Consider the following 25,161-nt stretch of genomic DNA (forward strand, 5'->3'; position numbering starts at 1 on the left):
TGCGGTGAAATTTTTGTTGGCCAACCTGAAAGCTGATCACCCTGGGGTGCGTTTGCCAAAAGCAACTATGGTCGTTGGTAACAAGATTCATCGCTCGGTGGAACTTGTGACCATAGTTAGCTAACAGTGCTTTTGGGAAATGCACCCCTGGTTCAATCAACAAAAACACAATAGCATTTTCTATTGGCTTTTTGCTAAAATAAGAGCAAATGGGAAGTGATCATTCAACAGCTATCCCTGCATTAAAAATCACCAAATTTAAATCAGGTCGGCGACATTCAAGGGCATCTCCTCAACAGTTGTGTTGTAAAATGTCTCAATGTCTCGAAGAATCCTTTTGTCTTCTTCAGTAACGAAGTTAATGGCTACACCTTTTCTGCCAAACCGACCTCCACGGCCAATCCTGAGAAATGACAATTATAGCGAAATAATCAACATTAAAATATGAATCGTTAAATGCAGTGTCGACACCTGAAAGTTTTACTCACCTATGGATATAGTTCTCACGATTTGTGGGCAAGTCATAGTTGATGACAAGTGAAACTTGTTGCACATCAATCCCACGAGCCTGAGGATACAGGGACATCAGGGTCAGTAATGCTAAAGATGCATAACTCAAAATGACTTTGTCCAGAATCAATCTGAAAGTTTTTATTCAGGCTATTCACTTTTAAATGGATATTGCTAGTATACAAAAGTTTTCTCAGAGGACTAGAAACAATTTAAATAAAATCTCACTCAAAATCTGTCAATTTACCCGTACAGGTAGAAACACAATTCATGAACATTTAATGTGCAACTTCGTGTTCTTCTTACAACTTAAAATAACTTTAATGTATATCATAGTTTTATGGCCATTTGTCCCAATGCTTGGGGGAATGCAACAAGCCTTTCAGAAATTCTAAAAACAGAAGCCCTACTCACCAATAAATCTGTGGTTATGAGCACTCTGCTAGAGCCAGACCTGAACTCTCTCATGATTATATCTCGCTCCTTCTGATCCATGTCTCCATGCTGAAAAACAGAGAGACTGCTTTAACCAATGCAAGTCATCACAAACTTCACACTGGTTTAGAAACTCTGGACAAGTACGATCAGTTATGTTTAGAAACAAATCTCTCCATGAGAAGACAGTCCCGAAAGATGGTAGACCATCATTTCATACTTTATCCAGCATTAAACATCATAATGTGCAATCTTGTAGATCAATTCCTAGCCTTCCATCAACTATTAAAACATTTTTCATGTTTCATCCATTAACATGTGTATGTTTATCAACTTACCAGAGCAGACACGGTGAAATCTCTGGCATGCATCTTCTCAGTCAGCCAGTCAACCTTTCTTCTTGTGTTCAAGAAGATAACAGCCTGGGTGATTGTAAGGGTCTCGTAGAGGTCACACAGCGTGTCCAACTTCCACTCCTACAAGATGAGTTATAAATTAGCATTAACAGAGAATCACCACAAGGTGTCATCCTACATCAACATCCTGATTTCATAATATGTATGGCACAAAATCTCGAGACCTTGGACACCGGACATTAAGAAAGAGGTCCGTCCTAGACTCATTTCCGACCGTGTGCTTTTACTCTTCCTCCTTTTGAGATTTAACCAGTACTAGCATGAACACCAGAGCAAGACCAGAAGACCTTGAGCTGGTGATTTTAGCATGGTGCTTTTAAAAGAAGGGACATGAGATATTAAAAAGAGACAACCGGTTCCTCACCTCTCGTTCTACATTGATGTAAAATGTCTAAGGTTACTTGTGTAACCCTAGTTCCTCGAGGGAACGAGACGCTGCGTCAAACGACGGTTTGGGGAACGCCCACAGCGTAACCGGCTCTGAATACCAATCAAATCTGTCCAGAAATGGGAAGGGACGTCCCGGGCGAGGTGACGTAATGACCAGCTGGTATAAAAGCACGTGCGGGGAAACCGGCATCAGCTTCTAGAATGAAGCAAGCGCTGGCCGGAAGTGTGGCTCCGTGACGCAGCGTCTCGTTCCCTCGAGGAACTAGGGTTACACAAGTAACCTAAGACGTTCCTCTTCAGAAACTCGAGCTGCGTCAAACGACGCTTTGGGGAACGAGATACCAACGGCTCCAGACTTCCGCACCCCTGCCCTGTGTGTCCAAAAAAGGCGCACAGCTAGGGCAAGAGAACGGAAGAACCTGGAGTGGCTCGCATGTCCAGGCCATAGAACCTGACGAAGGTCAGAGGCGTGGACCAACCCGCAGCGTTGCAGATGTCCTGAATAGGCACACCTGCGAGAAAGGCCTTGGAGGCCGCCACACTCCTAGTGGAATGAGCCCTGACTCCCATCGGCGAGGGGAGGTCAGAAGACTCATAAGCCATGTGAATGGCATCCACAATCCACCGACTGAGGAGGACCCCTCTTAGGAGGACCGTAGCACACTAGCAACTGCTCGCACTGGACACATACGGTTTAGCTTCAGTCAGGATCCCGAAAGGGAGGAGGACTAAGGGCCTGTAGTACGACAGGCTGTGGTGTGACAGAAGGAACCTTGGGGACATACCCTGCCCGAGGGTATAGAAAAGCTTTGGCCATGCCAGGCGCAAAGTCCAAATGGGTAGGGGCCACTGAAAGGGCCTGCAGGTCTCCCACTCTCTTGAGAGATGCCATCGCCAGAAGAAACACGGTCTTCAGAGAGAGATGGCAATCTGAAATCTCCTCGATAGGCTCGAAGGGAGGCCTACAGAGAGCGTTCAGTACCACAGCCAAGTCCCAAGGTGGGACCCGGGATCGTACCGGAGGCCTTAGCCTCAGTGCACCACGGAGGAAACGTGTAACTAGGGGTTGTGCGCCCACTGTCGATCCACCAAGAGGGGTGTGGTAAGCAGAAATTGCAGCCACATAGACCTTCAAGGTGGAGTGGGCTAACCCTGCGGAGAATCGAGCCTGCAGGAACTCCAGCACTGTACCTACTGGGCAGTTAACTGGGTCGAGCTGGCAATCTCCGCACCATGAAGTGAAGAGTCTCCACTTCAGGGCGTACAGTTTCCTCGTAGAGGGAGCTCTGGACTGGAGAATGGTCTCCACAACCTCGGTTGAGAGACCGGAAGCTATCAGCTGTGCCCCCTCAGGGACCACACCCACAGCTTCCACAACTCCGGGCAGGGGTGCACAAGGGTGCCTCCTGCCTGTGAGAGGAGATCCCTCCTGACTGGAATCTCCCAAGGGGAGCCGTCGAGGAGGAAAATCAGGTCCGAGAACCATACTCAGCCCGGCCAGAACGGGGCTACCAATAGCAGCCGGTGTCCGTCCCGGCGCACTCTCTCCAGAACTCCGGGGAGCAGAGCGATCGGGGGAAAGGCGTACAGACACAGCCTCGGCCATGGCTGTACCATGGCATCCAGCCCCAGGGGAGCAGGACGACGTAGAGAGTACCAGAGGGGACATTGTGCTGTCTCCTGAGTAGCAAAGAGGTCCACCTGAGCCTGGCCAAATACTCTCCAGATCTGCTCCACCACCTCGGTGTGAAGCATCCATTCCCCGGATAACAGCCCCTGCCTCGACAGGGTGTCTGCTCCCACATTGAGATGCCCAGGGATGTAAACAGCTCTCAATGAGAGGAGTTTGCCCTGGGCCCACACAAGGATCTGGTGTGCCAACCTGTACAGGGGGCGCGACCGCAGACCTCCTTGGTGGTTGATGTAGGAGACCACTGATGTGTTGTCGGTGCGAACTAACACATGGTGACCTCTCAGGTCTAGGAGAAAGTGTTTCAAAGCCTGAAACACGGCCAACATCTCGAGCCTGTTGATGTGCCAGGCGAGATGACGACCTCTCCACCGACCGTGGGCAGGGTGGCCACTCATGACCACTCCCCAACCGGTGAGGGATGCGTCCGCCGCTAGCGTTACGCGGCGACAAGGAACTCCCAACACCAGGCCCTGGGACAAGAACCAAGGTTGTCTCCACATGTCCAAGGCACGTAGGCACCGCCGCGTGACCTTGATCATGCGAAGCGGGTTTCCCCTCGGGAGAACCCCTTGGTCTTGAGCCACCACTGTAGGGGTCTCATGTACAGCAGGCCAATAGGTAAAACGTTGGACGCAGCCGCCATCAGACCCAGCAGTCTCTGAAACTGCTTTACAGTGAGTGACTGGCCTTCTCTCACTCTCTCGACTTCTGTGAGGATCGACTCGATCCGAGCAGGGGACATACGTGCCTGCATCGTGGTCGACTCCCACACCACCCCCAGATAAGTGGTTCTCTGTACTGGAGAAAGAACACTTTTCTTGGCGTTTAGTCTTAACCCCAACACTTTCATGTGGGCGAGAACAGCATCTCGATGCTGAACCGCCCTCCGGCCTGACCGAGCGAGAATCAACCAATCGTCGATGTAATTGAGTATGCGGACGCCCCGTAGTCTCAACGGAGCTAACGCGGCGTCCACACACTTCGTGAAAGTGCGGAGTGAGAGTGCTAGGCCGAAAGGAAGCACCCGATACTGGTAAGCTTTGCCCCCGAAAGCAAACCTCAGGAACCTCCTGTGAGAGGGAAGAATGGAGACGTGGAAGTATGCGTCCTTCAGATCGATCGCGACAAACCAGTCCTCGGACTTGACTTGAGACGCGACCTGTCTGAGTGTGAGCATCTTGAACTTCAGTCTGCTGACTGAGCTGTTCAGATGCCTCAGATCTAAAATGAGACGCAACCCTCCATCCTTCTTTGGAACTATGAAGTACCGGCTGTAGAACCCGGACTCTCTCTCGAGAGAGAGGAGGAACCACCTCGATGGCCTCCTTCCTTAAGAGAGTATGTACCTCCTGTTCCATTACCAGAGCCTAGTCGGGGCCCACTGACGTGGAAATCACCCCGTGAAATTGAGGCGGATGAGAACCAAACTGGATTCTGTAGCTTCTTTCTACAGTGCGCAGGACCCATCGAGACACATTTGGCAGAAGTTTCCACGCTGCGAAATAGTCTACTAAGGGAACCAGTCTCTCGAGACTGGCCTCTGGTGTAATCAGAGGTCACCATAGACCACCATAGCTCCAGAGACCCCCGAAGGGGTGGCGAGCACCGCAGCTCCGCTACGGTCCCGGGCGGAAGAAACTGAAACACGCGCTCGCTGGAGACCGCTGCGCCCTGAGGCACCGTAGGTGGCAGGGTTGGCAGAACGATCTCCTGAGGGCGCTGGAGGGCGGCGATCGCTGTGTATTGCAGCAACCGTTGCTCTACCCCAGCGGGGGCTACCCTCATAGGCCCTGGTACACCACCATCAGGGCCTCTTGGCCGAAGACCTCCTCGCCTGAAGCATGGTCCTCAGATCCTGCTTAGACTGAGAGGTCCCCGGCCGCGCACCCTTCTTTCTACCCCGCTTATGAGGAGGTGCACGGGTGGCCACGCTCTCCTTCTGCGCCTCCCTATGTGAGGAGCCAGCACGCGGCAGGGGCTGCTCTCGCCCAGCAGCCCCGAGAACTGGAGCGCGGCGAGGGAGAAACCGCTGGAACGCTGCCGCATGCCTCCTGGCGTCTGCTGACAACCGAGTCAACAGCATCACCAAACAGGCCAGCAGGCGACAGCGGGGCGTCCAAGAGGAAGACCCTGTCACGTTCTTTAATGTCGGACAGGGTCAACCACAAGTGCCTCTCCGCCGCCACCTGGGCTGCCATAGACCGCCCAATGGCACGGGCGGTCTCCTTGGTGGCACGGAGAGACAAATCAGCGGTTCTGCGTAGTTCGCGAACGTCCTCCGCAGAAATTCCCTCGCCCTCGTCCAGATCTTTGAGCAGGTCCGCCTGGTATGCCTGCAACACCGCCATGGTGTGCAGGCATGAACCAGCCAGACCTGCTGCCGCGTACCCCTTGCCCACCAGCGCCGATGATGTACGTAGCGGCTTGGTGGGCAAGGTCGGAGCCTTCAGGGACAATGCCGCGTCAGGAGACAGATAGCTCGCAAGCGTCTGCTCCACACGCGGCATGGCCCCGTAGCCACGTTCCCTCGTCCCCATCACACTGCCGCAATAACCAGGTGAGGGGGCGAAGAGGCACCGAGAAGGGTTTTCCCCAGGACCTCGACACCTCAGTGTGGAGGTCGGGAAAAAACGGCAGGCTCCGGTGTGGAGGTGAGGTCTGGAACCGCAGGAAACGTTCCTCTAGTTTGCCTCTCTGCGGTTCAACCGAACGCTCGGCAGGCCAGTCAATATTGAGCTTGGCTACAGCACGAGTGATCACCTCCACAAGCTCCTCATACTGGGGTGAAAGAGGTGGTGCGACACGTTCGGCGCCTCCCATGTCAACCTCCTCAGAGGAAGACAAGAGAAGCGCCGCGGCTGCTACCCGAGGGGAAGAAACCGCCAGGTGTGCTTCCGGACTCGGGGAGCGGTCGCGGGATCCGGCAGGTGAGGACGGAGAAAGAGACTCGCTCGTCTCCGATCCCTCTGCCAGATCCCGTTGCGAACCCCACGAACGCCGCCTCAGCGGAAGCGGGGCCAGCGCCGCGGGGAGCGCTAATGAAAGACCCTTCTCCGGAGAAAAGAGCCTTTCGGGAGCGAAACACACGCAGAGGAAAACCCTCGCAGTGCGGACAGTCAGCCCCCTCGAGGGCTGCCTCCGCATGCCTCGCTCCCAAGCAAAGCACACACAGGCTGTGTGTGTCCTCCGCACACAAAAAGCGTTTGCACAGAGGAACACACTCTATTGCGCCTCACTCTATTGCGCCTCACTCTCTCTTCCATACTTGGTTTTACAACCACGTTTAGACATCATTCACAGACAGACAACGGTAAATATGACTCACAAGACACAGAGCGCTTAGCTGAATGACAGAAAGCTGATGCCGGTTTCCCCGCACGTGCTTTTATACCAGCTGGTCATTACGTCACCTCGCCCGTGACGTCCCTTCCCATTTCTGGACAGATTTGATTGGTATTCAGAGCCGGTTACACTGTGGGCGTTCCCCAAAGCGTCGTTTGACGCAGCTCGAGTTCCTGAAGAGGAACTGCTTAATACCCTCCAGAGTCAGCTCCTCCTTTTTCACCAGCATGCGAACAGGTTCACGCATGAACTTGGTGGTCACCTCCAGCACATCAGCAGGCATGGTGGCCGAAAGAAGCACAACCTGGCAACAAACGACACTGTTAGAGCATGAACAAAAACAATTCAATTCTGTGTCAATTCTGAAAACACTAGTGAAGGATTCTGCATTTAATATAACTGGTAATAGGGAAGATTTATCAGCATAACTGAGGAAAATAAACTAAGTACTTGATTTGTCACGTCTTGCTTTTAATGACAGCAGCACCTGAGCTGCACGAACTCAGCTGTGTTCTTCAGCATGACTCGATGCACAAGGTTCTCATTAAATAATTTTCAATGAAAGCGAGAACATTTGACTGAAAGAGTCACAAATTTGACGAGTGAACTAGAAACGGCACAGAATGTCTCCAGTTTTGCGCAACTTGATTTTACTTTTTTTTTTTTTTTAAAGTTTAATGTCAGATTTTCAATATGGTATTCAAGACTTCTACCAGTTGGAAATGTATTGTTGCTCTGGACCTTGAAATATAAGCATCTGGACATTAAGAAAGAGGTCTGACTAAGTTTCATTTCCGTTGCAGTGCTATTGCTCTTCTTCCACATGATACTCTGCTAGCATTATTGCATAAACCAGGAGAACCTGGAATATGCAATTTTAGCACAGTTCTTTTGAGCGGAAGACACCTCCATTGAGAGTCTGGTATCAAGACATAACTTACTTGGATGATTGTGCTCAACTTCTGGAAAATCTCATAGATTTGATCCTTGAACCCACGACTCAGCATTTCATCGGCCTCATCAAGAACAAACATCTTGATCCATTTGGGGGCTGTAAAAAAATGAAAACTTAAAGTAATGCAAACCCTTACTAAACTGTTAAAACATGGTGGTCAAATGTATGATCAGTAAAGTTGTAAATTTCTCCATAACAGGTAAGTCCCGAAAGATGATACCATCATGTCATACTGCATCTCACCTGGGCATGCCTGTTTTAGTCTAATTTATTTGCATTCACTACTTACACAGGTATCTCCTGTTCAGCATATCAAACACACGGCCTGGCGTGCCAACGACGATGTGTGGAGCCTCCGCCTGGAGTTTTTGCATTTCGTTTCACACGTTGGTGCCTCCAATGCAGGCATGGCAAGAAGCGCCCATGTAGTCACCCAAGGCCAGGATAACCTTCTGAATCTAGAGAGCAGAGAGAGAGAGAAGGGAAAAAAAAAAAAAACTTAAAAAGAATACTTTGACCATCAAAGGTCAGTACTTGAGGAAATACTGTGCACTATTAAAGCCATATATCGGACGAGTATGACCAGTTGAAAAGGTTATCTCCATAACAAGACAGTCCCAAAAACAGTATACCATCTCTCACTTTTGTCCACAGTTCCATTTTGCTACAAATCAACCGGCAGTCCAACAATCAAACCATTAACTAAAATCTAATTTCCAACCACTTACAGTGAACACTCTTGTACTCAAGTAAATTATTCTGGCTGAAGCACTAGCTAATTACTTCCTGCAAAAAAAAAAATATACAAATTGAAATTACATCCATATTTAATGACTGATGGAGCAGGAAGAACAGCAAAAGAGTACCTTGAATCGGGCTACTGCCAGAATATGCCGCCTTGGTCTGAGACACTAAGTTTATGGTGACCTCAGGTACAGCATACCTGCTGAGCGAGCTCTCGGGTTGGTGCCAGGACCAGAGCCTGAGTCTCTTTCTGCTCAATCTCCAACTGCTGCAGGATGGAAATGGCAAATGTGGCCGTTTTACCAGTGCCTGACTGGGCTTGAGCGATAACATCATATCCTATGGAGGAATAAAAGAGCAATTCACCCTAATGCACAACACATGCTATCAGGTTAAAATGATAATAATAATAATCTTGTTTACTGAAAAAGCATGTGAAGCAAACGTTAAATGTAACTGAACTTGTTTGTACCTTTTATGCAAGGGATTATAGCTCTCTGATGGATTGCCGAGGGTTTCTCAAAACCATAAGCATAAATTCCACGAAGGAGAGTTCCTTCAGGTTCATGTCATCGAAATTGTCCGTAATCTCGTTCCAGTTGCTCTGTAAAATAATGCGTATGAGATCTCACTTAATACACTCAGCTCATCAAGTACAGACAATATCCTTACTGTAAGCTAATGGGACGGGGTAATATGCTGCCTTCAAAAACACATCAAACAATGAGTACACATGAAAAGCACTGTAATATTGTAATTTTCAATAAGCACCTTTGCTCTATATTGGGGCATGTCAATTGGTCAAGTTTTGAATGGGAGCAAACAGGGCTTTTGCTGCCTTCACATGTTCTTAAACTTCCTACTTCTGAATTCACAATTAGAAGTCACTGCATTCAACTTTTTATTCGAAGAGAACATGAATAATAGGACACCGGTGGCAGGTTGCATAAAATGCTTAGAGTAGATTTATAAGTCATTTAATTTTCTTCTAGACTGGTCATTATTTCACATACATAATGTAAATTGGTCTAATTTGAATCTGAAAAAAAAAGAACAAGTATGACCCACTATCTGTTAGACAAGGGGGGGGGTCTTAAGACAAAGGCTGAGTTAATGCAACTGCTCATTCGTTTTTGCTTATTTCCAGGGAGTATTAATTACGATAGTATTTTTTCATGTTGGGTTCTTTGATTCAGAAAGTGATATTTCAGTGATATTTTGTGCACTGAACAAGAATTTTGTGCGTCTCCTTTAACATTACTTCAAACAAATACGGGAGTGTCCTTCATTAATGCACTCAGTCTCTGTGGTCGGGTCACTTCGAGACAACTTCTACAGAACAAGGTTCTTCACCGAGCAAAAAACTAGACAGTGTTGCTCTGGTCACAGATGTCTCCAACTGGTTTAGTGAGGAAAGTTCATGTTTAGACCACGGAGACACTTTAGCTCGGAGCTTTAATTCAAACATGCTGTGGATCGACCTGGTAAGACCGTCTTATGATCTTTATGCTGTAGAAGTTAGTTTTATATTGTCAGTCCTTATCACATTCAGTTTACCGACATTTGCGAGTCATAAGTAGGCTAATACGCACAAGTTGAAAAATAAAATAAAGTTTGAAATTATAAAACAAAAGTTATTGTTCAAAATGAAGGCAAAGCGTATTTGGAGTGTGAACTTGAGAAGCACAGGCTTCAATAGCTAAAAAAAATCACCGTAACACCACTTTAAAAAAATAATAATTCAGATGCTCAGGCAAGCAAAGTTAGTTTTGATAAAAAGTCCAGAATTAATTGTTTGCAGTTGCTACTTGGTTTGACGTGTGTGTATATATATATATAATGCAAATAATAATAAAATGCATTTTAAGTACATAAGTGTCCAGATACTTTTGTGGCTACGTTTTGAAATCTCAGCGTTTATGTTCCAGACACTTGAATTACCTTAAAACCCTAAGATTTACCAACTTTTTATTTTAAAAGGAGTGGACAGAGTATCATTCTCATTTTTTCCTGAGTCAAATTAATTCTTGTGAACACTGGATTATGTCATGTAGCCTAATGTTAAAATGATTCACGTTCAGTGAGTTAATTGTTCTTAGCATTTACGAAATGTGTGTGCTATTTGTCAGATTCCCATTTGTCATTAAAAGAAATGATGATTTTGTCATCGTTTACTTATTTTCATGTTGTTTCAACCCTTCGTGACTAACTTTCTTCAGTGAAACACAAAATATTTTTTAAAGAATGTTTCTTGTCAACATGAGGATAACTAAATCATGATATTATTGGGAGAACTATTCCATTTTTAGGTTAACATCTGTTTCTCTGTTGCCCTGTCAAGTGTATCCTGAAGTCTTTCAGTGATTTCATTGGGTTTCCACAAAGAAAACAGAGACCCTCAGGCCTGTTTTCTCTTCAAATTTGCATTTGCATTGCAGTACTTTAGATGTGAGGATATCCCACATTTTCTTAGAAAAATAAGTTGTAGTTGTGTGTAAAACAGATTATGTAGATTAAATAAGCTCTAAAAAAACTGAAAGATCATGCTCACGATTCACCATTCAAAATAAAATGTCCTATATATATATATATATATATATATATATATATATATATATATATATATATATATATATATATATATATATACACAGGTGCTGGTCATAAAATTTGAATATCATGAAAAAGTTGATTTATTTCAGTAATACCATTCAAAAAGTGAAACTTGTATATTAGATTCATTCATTACACACAGACTGATATATTTCAAATGTTTATTTCCTTTAATTTTGAAGATTATAACTGACAACTAATGAAAGTCCCAAATTCAGTATCTCAGAAAATTTGAATATTGTGAAAATGTTCAATATTGAAGACTCCTGGTGCCACACTCTAATCAGCTAATTAACTCAAAACACCTGCAAAAGCCTTTAAATGGTCTCTCAGTCTAGTTCTGTAGGCTACACAATCATGGGGAAGACTGCTGACTTGACAGTTGTCCAAAAGACGACCATTGACACCTTGCACAAGGAGGGCAAGACACAAAAGGTCATTGCTAAAGAGGCTGGCTGTTCACAGAGCTCTGTGTCCAAGCACATTAATAGAGAGGCGAAGGGAAGGACAAGATGTGGTAGAAAAAAAAGTGTACAAGCAATAGGGATAACCGCACCCTGGAGAGGATTGTGAAACAAAATCCATTCAAAAATGTGGGGGAGATTCACAAAGAGTGGACTGCAGCTGGAGTCAGTGCTTCAAGAACCACCATGCACAGACGTATGCAAGACATGGGTTTCAGCTGTCGCATTCCTTGTGTCAAGCCACTCTTGAACAAGAGACAGCGTCAGAAGCGTCTTGACTGGCCTGCTGCTGAGTGGTCCAAAGTTATGTTCTCTGATGAAAGTAAATTTTGCATTTCCTTTGGAAATCAAGGTCCCAGAGTCTGGAGGAAGAGAGGAGAGGCACATAATCAACGTTGCTTGAGGTCCAGTGTAAAGTTTTCACAGTCATTGATGGTTTGGGGTGCCATGTCATCTGCTGGTGTTGGTCCATTGTGTTTTCTGAGGTCCAAGGTCAACACAGCCGTCTACCAGGAAGTTTTAGAGCACTTCATGCTTCCTGCTGCTGACCAACTTTATGGAGATGCAGATTTCATTTTCCAACAGGACTTGGCACCTGCGTACACTGCCAAAGCTACCAGTACCTGGTTTAAGGACCATGGTCTCCCTGTTCTTGATTGCCCAGCAAACTCGCCTGACCTTAACCCCATAGAAAACCTATGGGGTATTGTGAAGAGGAAGATGCAATACGCCAGACCCAACAATTCAGAAGAGCTGAAGGCCACTATCAGAGCAACATGGGCTCTCATAACACCTGAGCAGTGCCACAGACTGATCGACTCCATGCCACGCCGCATTGCTGCAGTAATCCAGGCCAAAGGAGCCCCAACTAAATACTGAGTGCTGTACATGCTCATACTTTTCATGTTCATACTTTTCAGTTGGCCAACATTTCTAAAAATCATTTTTTTTTTTTGCATTGTCTTAATTGATATTCTAATTTTCTGAGATACTGAATTTGGGACTTTCATTAGTTGTCAGTTATAATCATCAAAATTAAAGGAAATAAACATTTGAAATATATCAGTCTGTGTGTAATGAATGAATCTAATATACAAGTTTCACTTTTTGAATGGTATCACTGAAATAAATCAACTTTTTCATGATATTCTAATTTTATGACCAGCACCTGTATATAGAATGGATAAATTAGTTTTGAATTGTGAATCATGAGAATGGCCTTTCAGTGTAGAGGTTATTTTTTTTATATCTTTGCAAGATTTACTAGCTTAAATGAAATCTTGTTGGACAGACTAGATTCATGCAAACCAGGATGTTTCGAAATGAGGTACATTAGAAATAACCAACCAAGCTTGCTTAACCATTTAATTTGAATGAAACTCATCCAACACCACTGAAAGCAGAAGAACACTGCACTTTGTGTTGGATTTGTATGTAAAGGAATAAAAAAGTATTTTCTCTATTTTTCCCAAATTAATTTTGTGTAATTTATTACATTTGTACAAATCTGGATGTTCTTGTAGAAGGCATGTCTGTGAGTGTTATAATGGGAGAACGTAAGAAGATAATTCAGTTCACCAAAAAATGAGACAGATTTTTTTATTTTTGGGTGAACTATCCCTTTTAAATGACTTGCCAGGTTACGTTAATGTAAAAAAATAATTCAGGCGTCTTACTTTTTGATTGATTTCCTGGTCTCATGTTATTTCACTCACTGGTCATTCTTGTCCAGAGTAAGTCCACTGAAGTTGTCATGTATGTTTCTCTTACAGACTTTGACAATCACTGCGGAAGCACCTCATCAGTCTTTTGTCTTGACAAAGGCTTCAACATCAATGTCAGTTGAACAATCACAGTACCAGACTGTTTTTTTGTCTCATGTTGGAACCCAGACTTGGACATGGTTTGAAGGCTGCTATGACTCTAAACGAAACAGCCAAGAATCTCACAAATTGTAACGGGAGCCAAAGTTCAGACTCGCCATGATATTTTTCAAAATGCCTAGATTTAAAAAATACCAACTACGGCTAATAATAATATGCTTTAGTGCCTTAATGCTCATGGCGTACTGGGAACAGATTGACAATAACATTGTAACCCATGTAATGTCTTTCTCGTACCGCTACCTTCTCAATAGCTTCATGTTCATTAACGCAAGCTTCAGAGTCAATCCCGAAGATGCTATCAAGTACAACAATCGCAGATACCTAATAAACCACGAGGGGAAGTGTGGTGAAAAGGACGTTCTGCTCCTGCTCTTTGTGAAAAGCTCCTCGGAGAACTTTGAGAGAAGACAAGCCATTCGCTCTACTTGGGGAAACGAGACGTACATTGAAAGGAAGCTGGGTGCTACTGTAAAGGTGTTGTTCGCTCTTGGCCTCCATCCTGAACCAGAGCAAAGAAGACTACTTAAGATAAAACTGCTGTTTGAGGACCAAAGATATCACGACCTCATCCAGCAGGACTTCATGGACACCTTCCACAATCTTACTCTGAAGCTACTTTTGCAGCTTGGCTGGAAAGAAACCTACTGCCACCGTGCCCAGTTCCTCATGTCTGCAGACGACGACGTCTTCGTTCACATTCCCAACTTAATTCACTTCTTGCAAGGGATTGGCCGCAGTAACGCCAAAGACCTTTGGATAGGAAGGGTGCACCGCGGTTCACCTCCCGTCCGAGACCAAGAGAGCAAGTACTACGTGTCCCAAGACTTGTACCCGTGGTTGTCTTACCCAGATTACACTCCTGGATCTGGGTATGTCCTCTCCAGAGATGTGGCTACCAAAATCTATCAAGCTACGCTCACCATAAATGCTTCCTTTCACATTGATGACGTCTTCCTCGGGATCTGCGCCAAAATGATAGACGTTGCTCCCAAGGACCATGCGTTCTTTTCAGGAGAGGGAAAAGCTCCTCATCACCCTTGTATCTACAACCAGATGATGACTTCTCATGGGCACATCAAAGACATTTGGGAAATGTGGAAGCGTGTAACAGAAGCTGAAGTTGGTCAGATACCTTCAGGACTGATTTGGAGGCTCTACTGCACTGTCGCAAAAGTGAGGCTCCTATGTGTACCGTTTCTGTCAAACTCTTACCCATGTAAGGCAGCTTTTTTTTTGAATACGAGTTATTCAAATTCAAAAGAACTCTCAGATTAGTAAAGTAACTTAGTACTATTTTTCACAGGACAAGTGTTAGATTGGTTTGGTAAGGAATTCAGTGGTGTGTTCAGATAAATAAAAAGTGACAAATGACTTTCTGAAGAAAGGTAAATTTGATTATTGTCCTGTGAGTGATTGCACATATACATTACCTGGCCAACAGTATGTGGACACCCTCTACTAATAAAGTGCTGCGGTGATATTTTTGTTGGCCAACCTGAAAGCTGATCACCCTGGGGTGCGTTTCCTAAAAGCAACTATGGTCGTTGGTAACAAGATTCATCGCTCGGTGGAACTTGTGACCATAGTTATGCACCCCTGGTTCAATCAACAAAAACACAATAGCATTTTCTATTGGCTTTTTGCGATAAGTTGTGGCTGAAGCTTATGAATCTTTTTTCCAGTGTTTAATGTCCCAGACAGCATCTGCAGTCCTATTAAGTCACTTGTTAGCAACACTCCCATTCGGGCTACAAAAAAAAATCACTGGGCCCCTTAACCCCATGGAACACAAATCCCAAGGCTGCAAAAGTGACTGGGTGGAGTGGGAAAAACTACCAGAAATGACTCAAAGCTCAGACCTTGAAATGAGCAGCATAGTGACAGTAAACCAACTCCCACCAGCCAAAAATCCCTGCCCTAAATTTAGAACAAATCTCTAGTGGTAAATCTTCCCAGAAGCATTCAATTCATTTGGATAAAGGCTGGAGAAGAAAGTCAATAAAAAGGAAGGGAATAAGAGTGTGGCATCCACATTCTTCAGACTAAATAGTACATCTTCCCGCTTTGAACAATAAATTTGGAATGGCTTCTACTTCTATTCATTGCTTTAAATCGTTCATTTATAGAAAAAACATTCAGTAATTACTCAAATTGTGTAGAATGAACTAATTCAAAAGACAACAATTCATGGCCCGAATAATCATCCTCTTTATTGTCAAATGGGCCAAACACTACATGGAACATTGAGTTAAGGTTTTAAGACCCACCTTTGAAGAGGACTTCACAAAAAGTACTTGATAAAACAATATACAAGTATACATTCCACAAAACTAAAAAGTGCCTTTATATTACTAAATATGTGAAGTGAACCAAGTTAAACTGCACACATATGTTAGCATAACATAATTGGCAGACTTAATGCAGCACTTGTATCTTTTAGTCCATAAGTAAATTACTAAACGATGAAGAACATCCAACACGTACATTTTGAACATACTAGGGAAAAAATAACTGAAATAGAATACATGTAAAGAACCCATGTTTTGTAAATGCCACCACCAGTAAATACTGATATGGTAGGAGTCTACAACAGTCCACACAGAGAGTCAACGTCACGTATCGAATTCGTAAGTCAGATCCGCAGCCAGCAATGAGGAGTAGTTTTTTTTTTCCTTCCAATAAAATAAGAGCAAATGGGAAGTGATCATTCAACGGCTATCCCCTGCATTAAAAATCACCAAAGTTTAAATCAGGTCGGCGACATTCAAGGGCATCTCCTCAACAGTTGTGTTGTAAAATGTCTCAATGTCTCGAAGAATCCTTTTGTCTTCTTCAGTAACGAAGTTAATGGCTACACCTTTTCTGCCAAACCGACCTCCACGGCCAATCCTGAGAAATGACAATTATAGCGAAATAATTAACATTAAAATATGAATCGTTAAATGCAGTGTTGACACCTGCAAGTTTTACTCACCTATGGATATAGTTCTCACGATTTGTTGGCAAGTCATAGTTGATGACAAGTGAAACTTGTTGCACATCAATCCCACGAGCCTGAGGATACAGGGACATCAGGGTCAGTAATGCTAAGATGCACAACCCAAAATTACTTTGTCCAGAATCAATCTGAAAGTTTTTATTCAGGCTATTCACTTTTTCATGGATATTACTAGTATACAAAAGTTCTCAGAGGACTAGAAACTATTTAAATAAAATCTCACTCAAAATCTGTCAATTTACCCGTACAGGTAGAAACACAATTCATGAACATTTAATGAGCAACTTCGTGTTCTTCTTACAACTTAAAATAACTTTAATGTATATCTTAGTTTTATGGCCATTTGTCCCAAAGCCTTTCAGAAATTCTAAAAACAGAAGCCCTACTCACCAATAAATCTGTGGTTATGAGCACTCTGCTAGAGCCAGACCTGAACTCTCTCATGATTATATCTCGCTCCTTCTGATCCATGTCTCCATGCTGAAAAACAGAGAGACTGCTTTAACCAATGCAAGTCATCACAAACTTCACACTGGTTTAGAAACTCTGGACAAGTACGATCAGTTATGTTTAGAAACAAATCTCTCCATGAGAAGTCAGTCCCGAAAGATGGTAGACCATCATTTCATACTTTATCCAGCATTAAACATCATAATGTGCAATCTGTCTTGTAGATCAATTCCTAGCCTTCCATTAACTATTAAAACATTTTTCATGTTTCATCCATTAACATGTGTATGTTTATCAACTTACCAGAGCAGACACGGTGAAATCTCTAGCATGCATCTTTTCAGTCAGCCAGTCAACCTTTCTTCTCGTGTTCAAGAAGATAACAGCCTGGGTGATTGTAAGGGTCTCGTAGAGGTCACACAGCGTGTCCAACTTCCACTCCTACAAGATGAGTTATAAATTAGCATTAACAGAGAATCACCACAAGGTGTCATCCTACATCAACATCCTGATTTCATAATATGTATGGCACAAAATCTCGAGACCTTGGACACCGGACATTAAGAAAGAGGTCCGTCCTAGACTCGTTTCCGACCGTGTGCTTTTACTCTTCCTTCTTTGAGATTTAACCAGTACTAGCATGAACACCAGAGCAAGACCAGAAGACCTTGAGCTGGTGATTTTAGCATGGTGCTTTTAAAAGAAGGGACATGAGATATTAAAGAGAGACAACCGGTTCCTCACCTCTCGTTCTACATTGATGTAAAACTGCTTAATACCCTCCAGAGTCAGCTCCTCCTTTTTCACCAGGATGCGAACAGGTTCACGCATGAACTTGGTGGTCACCTCCAGCACATCAGCAGGCATGGTGGCCGAAAGCAGCACAACCTGGCAACAAACGACACTGTGAAGAGCATGAACAAAAACAATTCAATTCTGCGTCAATTCTGAAAACACTAGTGAAGGATTCTGCATTTAATATAACTGGTAATAGGGAAGATTTATCAGCATAACTGAGGAAAATAGACTAAGTACTTGATTTGTCACGTCTTGCTTTTAATGACAGCAGCACCTGAGCTGCACGAACTCAGCTGTGTTCTTCAGCATGACTCGATGCACAAGGTTCTCATTAAATAATTTTCAATGAAAGCGAGAACATTTGACTGAAAGAGTCACAAATTTGACGAGTGAACTGGAAACGGCACAGAATGTCTCCAGTTTTGCGCAACTTGATTTTACTTTAATTTTTTTGAAAGTTTAATGTCAGATTTTCAATATGGTATTCAAGACTTCTACCAGTTGGAAATGTATTGTTGCTCTGGACCTTGAAACATAAGCCACTGGACATTAAGAAAGAGGTCTGACTAAGTTTCATTTCCGGTGCAGTGCTATTGCTCTTCTTCCACATGATACTCTGCTAGCATTATTGCATAAACCAGGAGAACCTAGAATATGCCATTTTAGCACAGTTCTTTTGAGCGGAAGACACCTCCATTGAGAGTCTGGTATCAAGACATAACTTACTTGGATGTTTGTGCTCAACTTCTGGAAAATCTCATAGATTTGATCCTTGAACCCACGACTCAGCATTTCATCGGCCTCATCAAGAACAAACATCTTGATCCATTTGGGGGCTGTAAAAAAATGAAAACTTAAAGTAATGCAAACCCTTACTAAACTGTTAAAACATGGTGGTCAAATGTATGATCAGTAAAGTTGTAAATTTCTCCATAACAGGTCAGTCCCGAAAGATGATACCATCATGTCATACTGCATCTCACCTGGGCATGCCTGTTTTAGTCTAATTTATTTGCATTCACTACTTACACAGGTATCTCCTGTTCAGCATATCAAACACACGGCCTGGCGTGCCAACGACGATGTGTGGAGCCTCCGCCTGGAGTTTTTGCATTTCGTTTCGCACGTTGGTGCCTCCAATGCAGGCATGGCAAGAAGCGCCCATGTAGTCACCCAAGGCCAGGATAACCTTCTGAATCTAGAGAGCAGAGAGAGAGAGAGAGAAGGGAAAAAAAAAAAAAAAAAAAAACCTTAAAAAGAATACTTTGACCATCAAAGATCAGTACTTGAGGAAATACTGTGCACTATTAAAGCCATATATCGGACGAGTATGACCAGTTGAAAAGGTTATCTCCATAACAAGACAGTCCCAAAAACAGTATACCATCTCTCACTTTTGTCCACAGTTCCATTTTGCTACAAATCAACCGGCAGTCCAACAATCAAACCATTAACTAAAATCTAATTTCCAACCACTTACAGTGAACACTTTTGTACTCAAGTAAATTATTCTGGCTGAAGCACTAGCTAATTACTTCCTGCCAAAAAAAAAATTATACAAATTGAAATTACATCCACATTTAATGACTGATGGAGCAGGAAGAACAGCAAAAGAATACCTTGAATCGGGCTACTGCCAGAATATGCTGCCTTGGTCTGAGACACTAAGTTTATGGTGACCTCAGGTACAGCATACCTGCTGAGCGAGCTCTCGGGTTGGTGCCAGGACCAGAGCCTGAGTCTCTTTCTGCTCAATCTCCAACTGCTGCAGGATGGAAATGGCAAATGTGGCCGTTTTACCAGTGCCTGACTGGGCTTGAGCGATAACATCATATCCTATGGAGGAATAAAAGAGCAATTCACCCTAATGCACAACACACGCTATCAGGTTAAAATGATAATAATAATATTGTTTACTGAAAAAGCATGTGAAGCAAACGTTAAATGTAACTGAACTTGTTTGTACCTTTTATGCAAGGGATTATAGCTCTCTGCTGGATTGCCGAGGGTTTCTCAAAACCATAAGCATAAATTCCACGAAGGAGAGTTTCCTTCAGGTTCATGTCATCGAAATTGTCCGTAATCTCGTTCCAGTTGCTCTGTAAAATAATGCGTATGAGATCTCACTTAATACACTCAGCTCATCAAGTACAGACAATATCCTTACTGTAAGCTAATGGGACGGGGTAATATGCTGCCTTCAAAAGCACATCAAACAATGAGTACACATGAAAAGCACTGTAATATTGTAATTTTCAATAAGCACCTTTGCTCTATATTGGGGCATGTCAATTGGTCAAGTTTTGAATGGGAGCAAACAGGGCTTTTGCTGCCTTCACATGTTCTTAAACTTCCTACTTCTGAATTCACAATTAGAAGTCACTGCATTCAACTTTTTAATTGAAGAGATCAAGAATCATAGGACAGGATTCACTAAAGATGATTAAATGAATATCCAACTAGTGATGGGTATCGTTAAGGTTTTAACGGTATTACTACTCTTACAGATACTGCTTATCGATCCGGTACTTTAACGGTATTCTTATCGGTACTTTTTGTTTTACTTTGTTTCTTTGTTCATATTCTTACAGTATCTTATCTTATGTATATAAAACACTAAAAATGCCTGCACTTCACCAATTTGTAAATGCACCAGTGTGCAGGTATTTTTAGTGTTTTATATACATAAGATAAGATACAGTAACAACATGAACAAAGAAACAAAGTAAAACAAACTGACAAATACAATAAAACAAACACACAAACGAAATGAAATGAAATAAACAGTGCTTTCATTTTTCCATGAAGGTCTACTAATATTAATGTTCAGGTAAGTAATAGTTACAAAAGTAATCAAATGTAAGTGAGCACTGCATAGTTTTCACTGCATGTACTGATAGATTTATGTTTATTAAAGCTACAACATTGTTCAGATTAAGAGCTGTGGGCGATTTTCTCTTCGCATTTTGTTCTTTGATTAACATTGATGGCTCAAGCTCCAGTCTGACACTTTAAGACAATATACTGACACGCATCGGATTTTCTCCCAACTGTTCTCGTCCACTTAAAACAAAAGTGAAGACTCTCATAACCGGCCATTTTGACGCATTGTGTGTGTATTTTTTGGCATATTTTTGTGTGTTATTTCGACGCGCCCGAAGCTCAAAGTGTGCTTGTCCGTTTTGGAGTACGCCGCCGCACAGGCACACGCGCGCACACACATTTCAGCCTGGGAACAGCATCACTTGTGCAGATTGTCAACGTTTTACTATCAAATATGTCAATGTAGCAACAGTAAAGACGGCATTTTATAACAATCACTGATTGAGCTGATTCAGATGTTAAGTTTTGGTTCGGAGGAACGAATCCGCGCCGCTATGAAGGGAAGGGAGTTGTGCTAGAAGAAATGCGGCTATAATCCTTGGAAGCCAAAATCGAAAAAAAAAAAAATACTTAATATTAATAAACTTAATAAAGCTTAATATAACAGCCACAGGCCTAAAGTGTGAGCAGATGTTTGAATAGTTGGTTCTCTCTTCTATCATAATTAAACAGGACTTTCATGTTGCGTGTGCTGAAGCTCCTCCGCGTGAGCGTGATCTGGCTTCTGAATTGCGCATAGCAAAAATGCATCATAGACAAATGTTTGAATATTATTGCACATAAAAACAGCTGGCGACATCATATATATATATATATATATATATATATATATATATATATATATATATATATATATATATATATATATATATATATATATATATATATATATATATATATACACATATATACAATATTATTATATTTGTATATTATATATACAAATAGTTATTTATATACGCATAAATGGCTGTGAAGGCAAGAAAATTCAACAAATGTTGTGGGGGGTGGGGATGATAGTCACTGCAGCATTAGTTTCTTATTCTCATTTAATCACTGACTGTTTACTTGTCTTCAGAGGGCTTGAGTTTTTTTTTTCTTTAAAGCTGCAGTCCGTAAGTCGTCTATTTGTCACCGTCTCTGTTTGAAAACCTGGAATTGCAGCTGTTCGCGGAATTATCATCCATGTGTGGGGTTGTGTTCCACGGCTCCAGCGCGGATGAATCTAATGTTTTGAGGAGTATGTGTCAGTCTGTCAGTCAACGCACCGGTGTGGATACTACTTAGAAATCACAGATTCTAGTCTACGTCTTGGAATATAAAACCCAAATAAGAATTTTCACCGTACACCATCTGCACAAGTAACAAGTCTGCCACATTTGTTCTGACCAACCGAGGAAAAAAAGCATTACAATACATCTCGTTGTAGCAATGGTAATTAATTAAATCTAACGATCGGTTAGCTCATATCACAGCTAACCATGCAAATTATTATTATACTTTATTCTCAAATTATTAATGTTAACAACATCAACATTGCGTGACAATGAGTATATTGTGTATTAACATGTAGATTTAAATTTCTGTACAGTCTAATCTAATTGTCACGCCATTCGAATTTCATATTAAGAAATTCTTTTAACCCAAAAAGCGAACTATGCTCCCTTCGAACTGGTTTTCTTTCAAATACAAATCTTGCATAATCCCAGGCTATTTTGATTACCCCATTACACTTGACAGTTAGTGCTATCATACACATACACTTGTAGGTTTAAAATTCTTCATGGGTCACATTTATAGTCCAACTACAAATATTTCCGCAAAATGTAGCTATATTTATAGTCAGAGTTATTGCGCTTCTATTTCATTGCGCTCTGTGGCGATCCTTCAAAATTAAGTCTGTAAAGTTTAGCGGAGAATCGCAAAGCAAAAGCTCATGCACTTCTGACAGCACAGTGGAAATATTTCCATGACTTTTTTTTTTTTTTACATTTACAGGTGGAGTATATACCTGTGAAATGCAAGTTATGCATTAAGGAAAACAGCACATCTCAAACACATTAAACAGCGCGAGTAGCATCTCTTGTCAGCCTCACACGCATCCTTTCTGTCAGAGCATGTGACGGGCAGGTGCGAGCCGCTTTAAACAAACTATATGCTACTATATCTTACGAGTTTTTAAAAGCCCTTCATATAAAGCTTCTCACATGTTTAAAACAAATTGTCTTATGCACTTTCTCCGCAGCAGTTCAGTCTATGTCCTCCCTAGATATTTTTTTCTACTACGCTCGTACCAAACTACTGTATATCGATATTAACGGTATTGCTTCATACCTTATCGCTTATAAAAAAAATATATTGATATCTCGTACAAACTCGATATATATACTCAAATTAGAAAACATTATTATAAGCTAACCGTTGTGAATCGTGCTAAAATAAGGTGATCGTTTTGAACACTGGCTGGTTATGTACTTGCTCAAATTTTGGATCATTTTTAACCAGTTTCCAACTAGGAATCTTAAAACTACCATAATTCAGATGGCAACATGTATAGGTGTGTTCACATATTCTTGCTAGTCAAAATATCTAGCAGGAATCTGTGCAGTCACACAGATTTTTCTTGTGTTCAACACGTGCGCACCAAAGTTGTTTGGTTTAAAAGTGACACATGTGAGCTGTGATTCATGCATTTTTACTCTACTGACAATTTTTTTTTGCACACAGAATGTGATGGTACCGTAAGGATTGACCAAAATAAACCCCCAGAGATTTATTAGAACCACTAAAGCACCCCTCCAGACTTCACTAGGATACAAACCTCGATGATACCATCAGGCTCCATTCCTTCAGGCCCCCCATGGTCTCGATCTCGTGAGCTGGAAAAAAAATTGAGTAAACTTTTAGTACAAGAAGTTTCTAAAACAGTATTACAGAACTCGAACCTTCAGGAAACGCGCGCGTAAGCGAATGAACATTCCAAAAATGCCACGTGGACGACCGTTAACAATCAAAGCGGTAAATAACCACTTTAGTGAATAATGTGGTTGTTTTCAGTCCAAATAACTTGGTCATGGTCTTCCTTAAAGCTTCAAATTTGGTCCGACTTATTTACAGCAGAATCACCTCATCACGTTTGATGTGCTAAAAGCGGTTTCTACTAACTTACCCATAATTGTTTTATCAATTATCTAGCTCCCAATAAAACAAAAATGGCTAAAAATACAACTTTATGAAATATAATATTTAAAGGTAACGTTAATGAACGCGGTATGAATGCAAGGCCTCAAGCATGGAGGCCACGAGTTAGATTTCAGGGTGGGCGTGAAGCCTAGTTAATAGCCATCGTTTCGATCTTTACTAACAGCACTTTCAAAAAAGAAGTAGTATTAAAATAGCCAATTTAGTCCAAGGAGTACGCGAGAATCCACACGCAAGCATACACAGTTAACAGGCACGGCCTGCTTAATATCACAAGCGCCATGTATATCCGCTATAATTAGCCCGACGCCTCTCTAGCTCAACAAGATACTCGTTTACGGACAGTATTTGACATAAAGTGAATGAAGGTTACGTGTCTTAAAGAGTTTACCTGTTGTAATCAGCAGAACCGCTAGACATGGTCCGTTCGCGACTTCGGCATTCACTCGGAAAGGAAGAACTTGTGAATCTCTGGCGATTTTATCAAACCGGAACTTCTTTTTGTACATTTGGAGTAAAACTATATAAACGCTAAAACAGCTACACGCGATTGACGTGTTATCGATTTCGACAAGAGATGTAATTCGAGCTAAATACGTATTCATTTTTAGCAGTGTTTATCTTTGTTATGTCGAAGTTGGCATGGGACTATATGGAGAAGCGCAAGGATATTGCACCAATGATAGGGAGTAGTGGAGCCGCTACGGGGTCTCCACAGTTCTGGCCTTAAAATGGGACTGAGTTAAAGTGACAGTTCGTCTTAACCTCCTGAGACCAGAGAAAAAAAAGTTTTAGGAAAAAAAAAATGTTTTCCATGTCTTTACATTGTTTAGAGAGAACATAAAAAAGTAAAAAAAAAAAAATAAAAAAAAAAGTTTTTTTCATTCATAAGTTATGCTATGTCCTCAATTTCTTGAAAAACAAAACAAAAGACATGAATGAACATGCATAGGCAAAAACAATTGATTTTTAAAATCACCAATACATTTTTAGTTGTTGTGTGTAAAATGGCCATAAACGGGTTTTCTCATTATACAATGCATCAATAAACTAAATCAAATTTGCATATTAATGTGTTTTTGGGGCAACATGTAATGAAAAAAAGTGTAATAATGGGAGTAATAATTGACACGATTTTCATAATAATATATCATATTTCATAGAATATTGAAATATTATTTATTTCCCTGTTCATTTATGTCTCCCACAATGCATAATAAACATGCTGTTAGTCCCGGTGTCCTCAATTGAGGACATGTTTGAAATCAACATCCTGTTTCGTAACAGGAAGTCATATTTTGATTTGAAACCCCATAACATTTTCCTGAGATGTTGATTTATGACACACAGTTTAAAAATTAGACAATTAGATTTAAATGATAA

General features: G+C 42.2%; 2 protein-coding genes and 1 pseudogene across 3 annotated transcripts; 1 reads left to right on the plus strand and 2 right to left on the minus strand.

The window, feature by feature from the left end:
* Positions 1-258: 258 nt before the first annotated feature.
* LOC306881598 (eukaryotic initiation factor 4A-II-like) lies at positions 259-10,048 on the minus strand (annotated as a pseudogene). The gene is made up of 10 exons: positions 10,043-10,048; positions 8,958-9,089; positions 8,685-8,824; positions 8,031-8,199; positions 7,728-7,837; positions 6,947-7,090; positions 1,284-1,421; positions 925-1,014; positions 489-568; positions 259-403 (listed from the first exon to the last, which is right to left on the minus strand). The product of its transcript is annotated as a eukaryotic initiation factor 4A-II-like (transcript).
* LOC306881136 (lactosylceramide 1,3-N-acetyl-beta-D-glucosaminyltransferase B-like) lies at positions 9,568-14,842 on the plus strand. The gene is made up of 2 exons (XM_079435056.1): positions 9,568-9,969; positions 13,335-14,842. Exon 2 carries the CDS (start codon positions 13,545-13,547, stop codon positions 14,721-14,723), a length of 1,179 nt encoding a protein of 392 aa, XP_079291182.1. The 5' UTR covers positions 9,568-9,969; positions 13,335-13,544; the 3' UTR covers positions 14,724-14,842.
* A 711-nt stretch (positions 14,843-15,553) lies between these two features.
* LOC306881647 (eukaryotic initiation factor 4A-II-like) lies at positions 15,554-24,514 on the minus strand. The gene is made up of 11 exons (XM_079435827.1): positions 24,170-24,514; positions 23,399-23,456; positions 19,661-19,793; positions 19,391-19,530; positions 18,724-18,892; positions 18,421-18,530; positions 17,641-17,784; positions 17,200-17,337; positions 16,837-16,926; positions 16,423-16,502; positions 15,554-16,337 (listed from the first exon to the last, which is right to left on the minus strand). Exons 1-11 carry the CDS (start codon positions 24,196-24,198, stop codon positions 16,193-16,195), a joined length of 1,236 nt encoding a protein of 411 aa, XP_079291953.1. The 5' UTR covers positions 24,199-24,514; the 3' UTR covers positions 15,554-16,192.
* Positions 24,515-25,161: the final 647 nt, after the last annotated feature.

Source organism: Barbus barbus, assembly GCF_936440315.1.
Source record: "Barbus barbus genome assembly, chromosome: 15".
NCBI classification, from domain to species: domain Eukaryota; kingdom Metazoa; phylum Chordata; class Actinopteri; order Cypriniformes; family Cyprinidae; genus Barbus; species Barbus barbus.

Coding starts and splice junctions, on each gene's coding strand:
- LOC306881647 (XM_079435827.1), bottom strand. CDS start 24,198: ATGTCTAGCGGTTCTGCTGATTACAACAG. Junction 17,338..17,640: donor ACATCAATGTAGAACGAGAG/GTGAGGAACCGG, acceptor CTCATCTTGTAG/GAGTGGAAGTTGGACACGCT. Junction 16,338..16,422: donor CGTGAGAACTATATCCATAG/GTGAGTAAAACT, acceptor GTCATTTCTCAG/GATTGGCCGTGGAGGTCGGT.
- LOC306881136 (XM_079435056.1), top strand. CDS start 13,545: ATGATATTTTTCAAAATGCCTAGATTTAAAAAATACCAACTACGGCTA.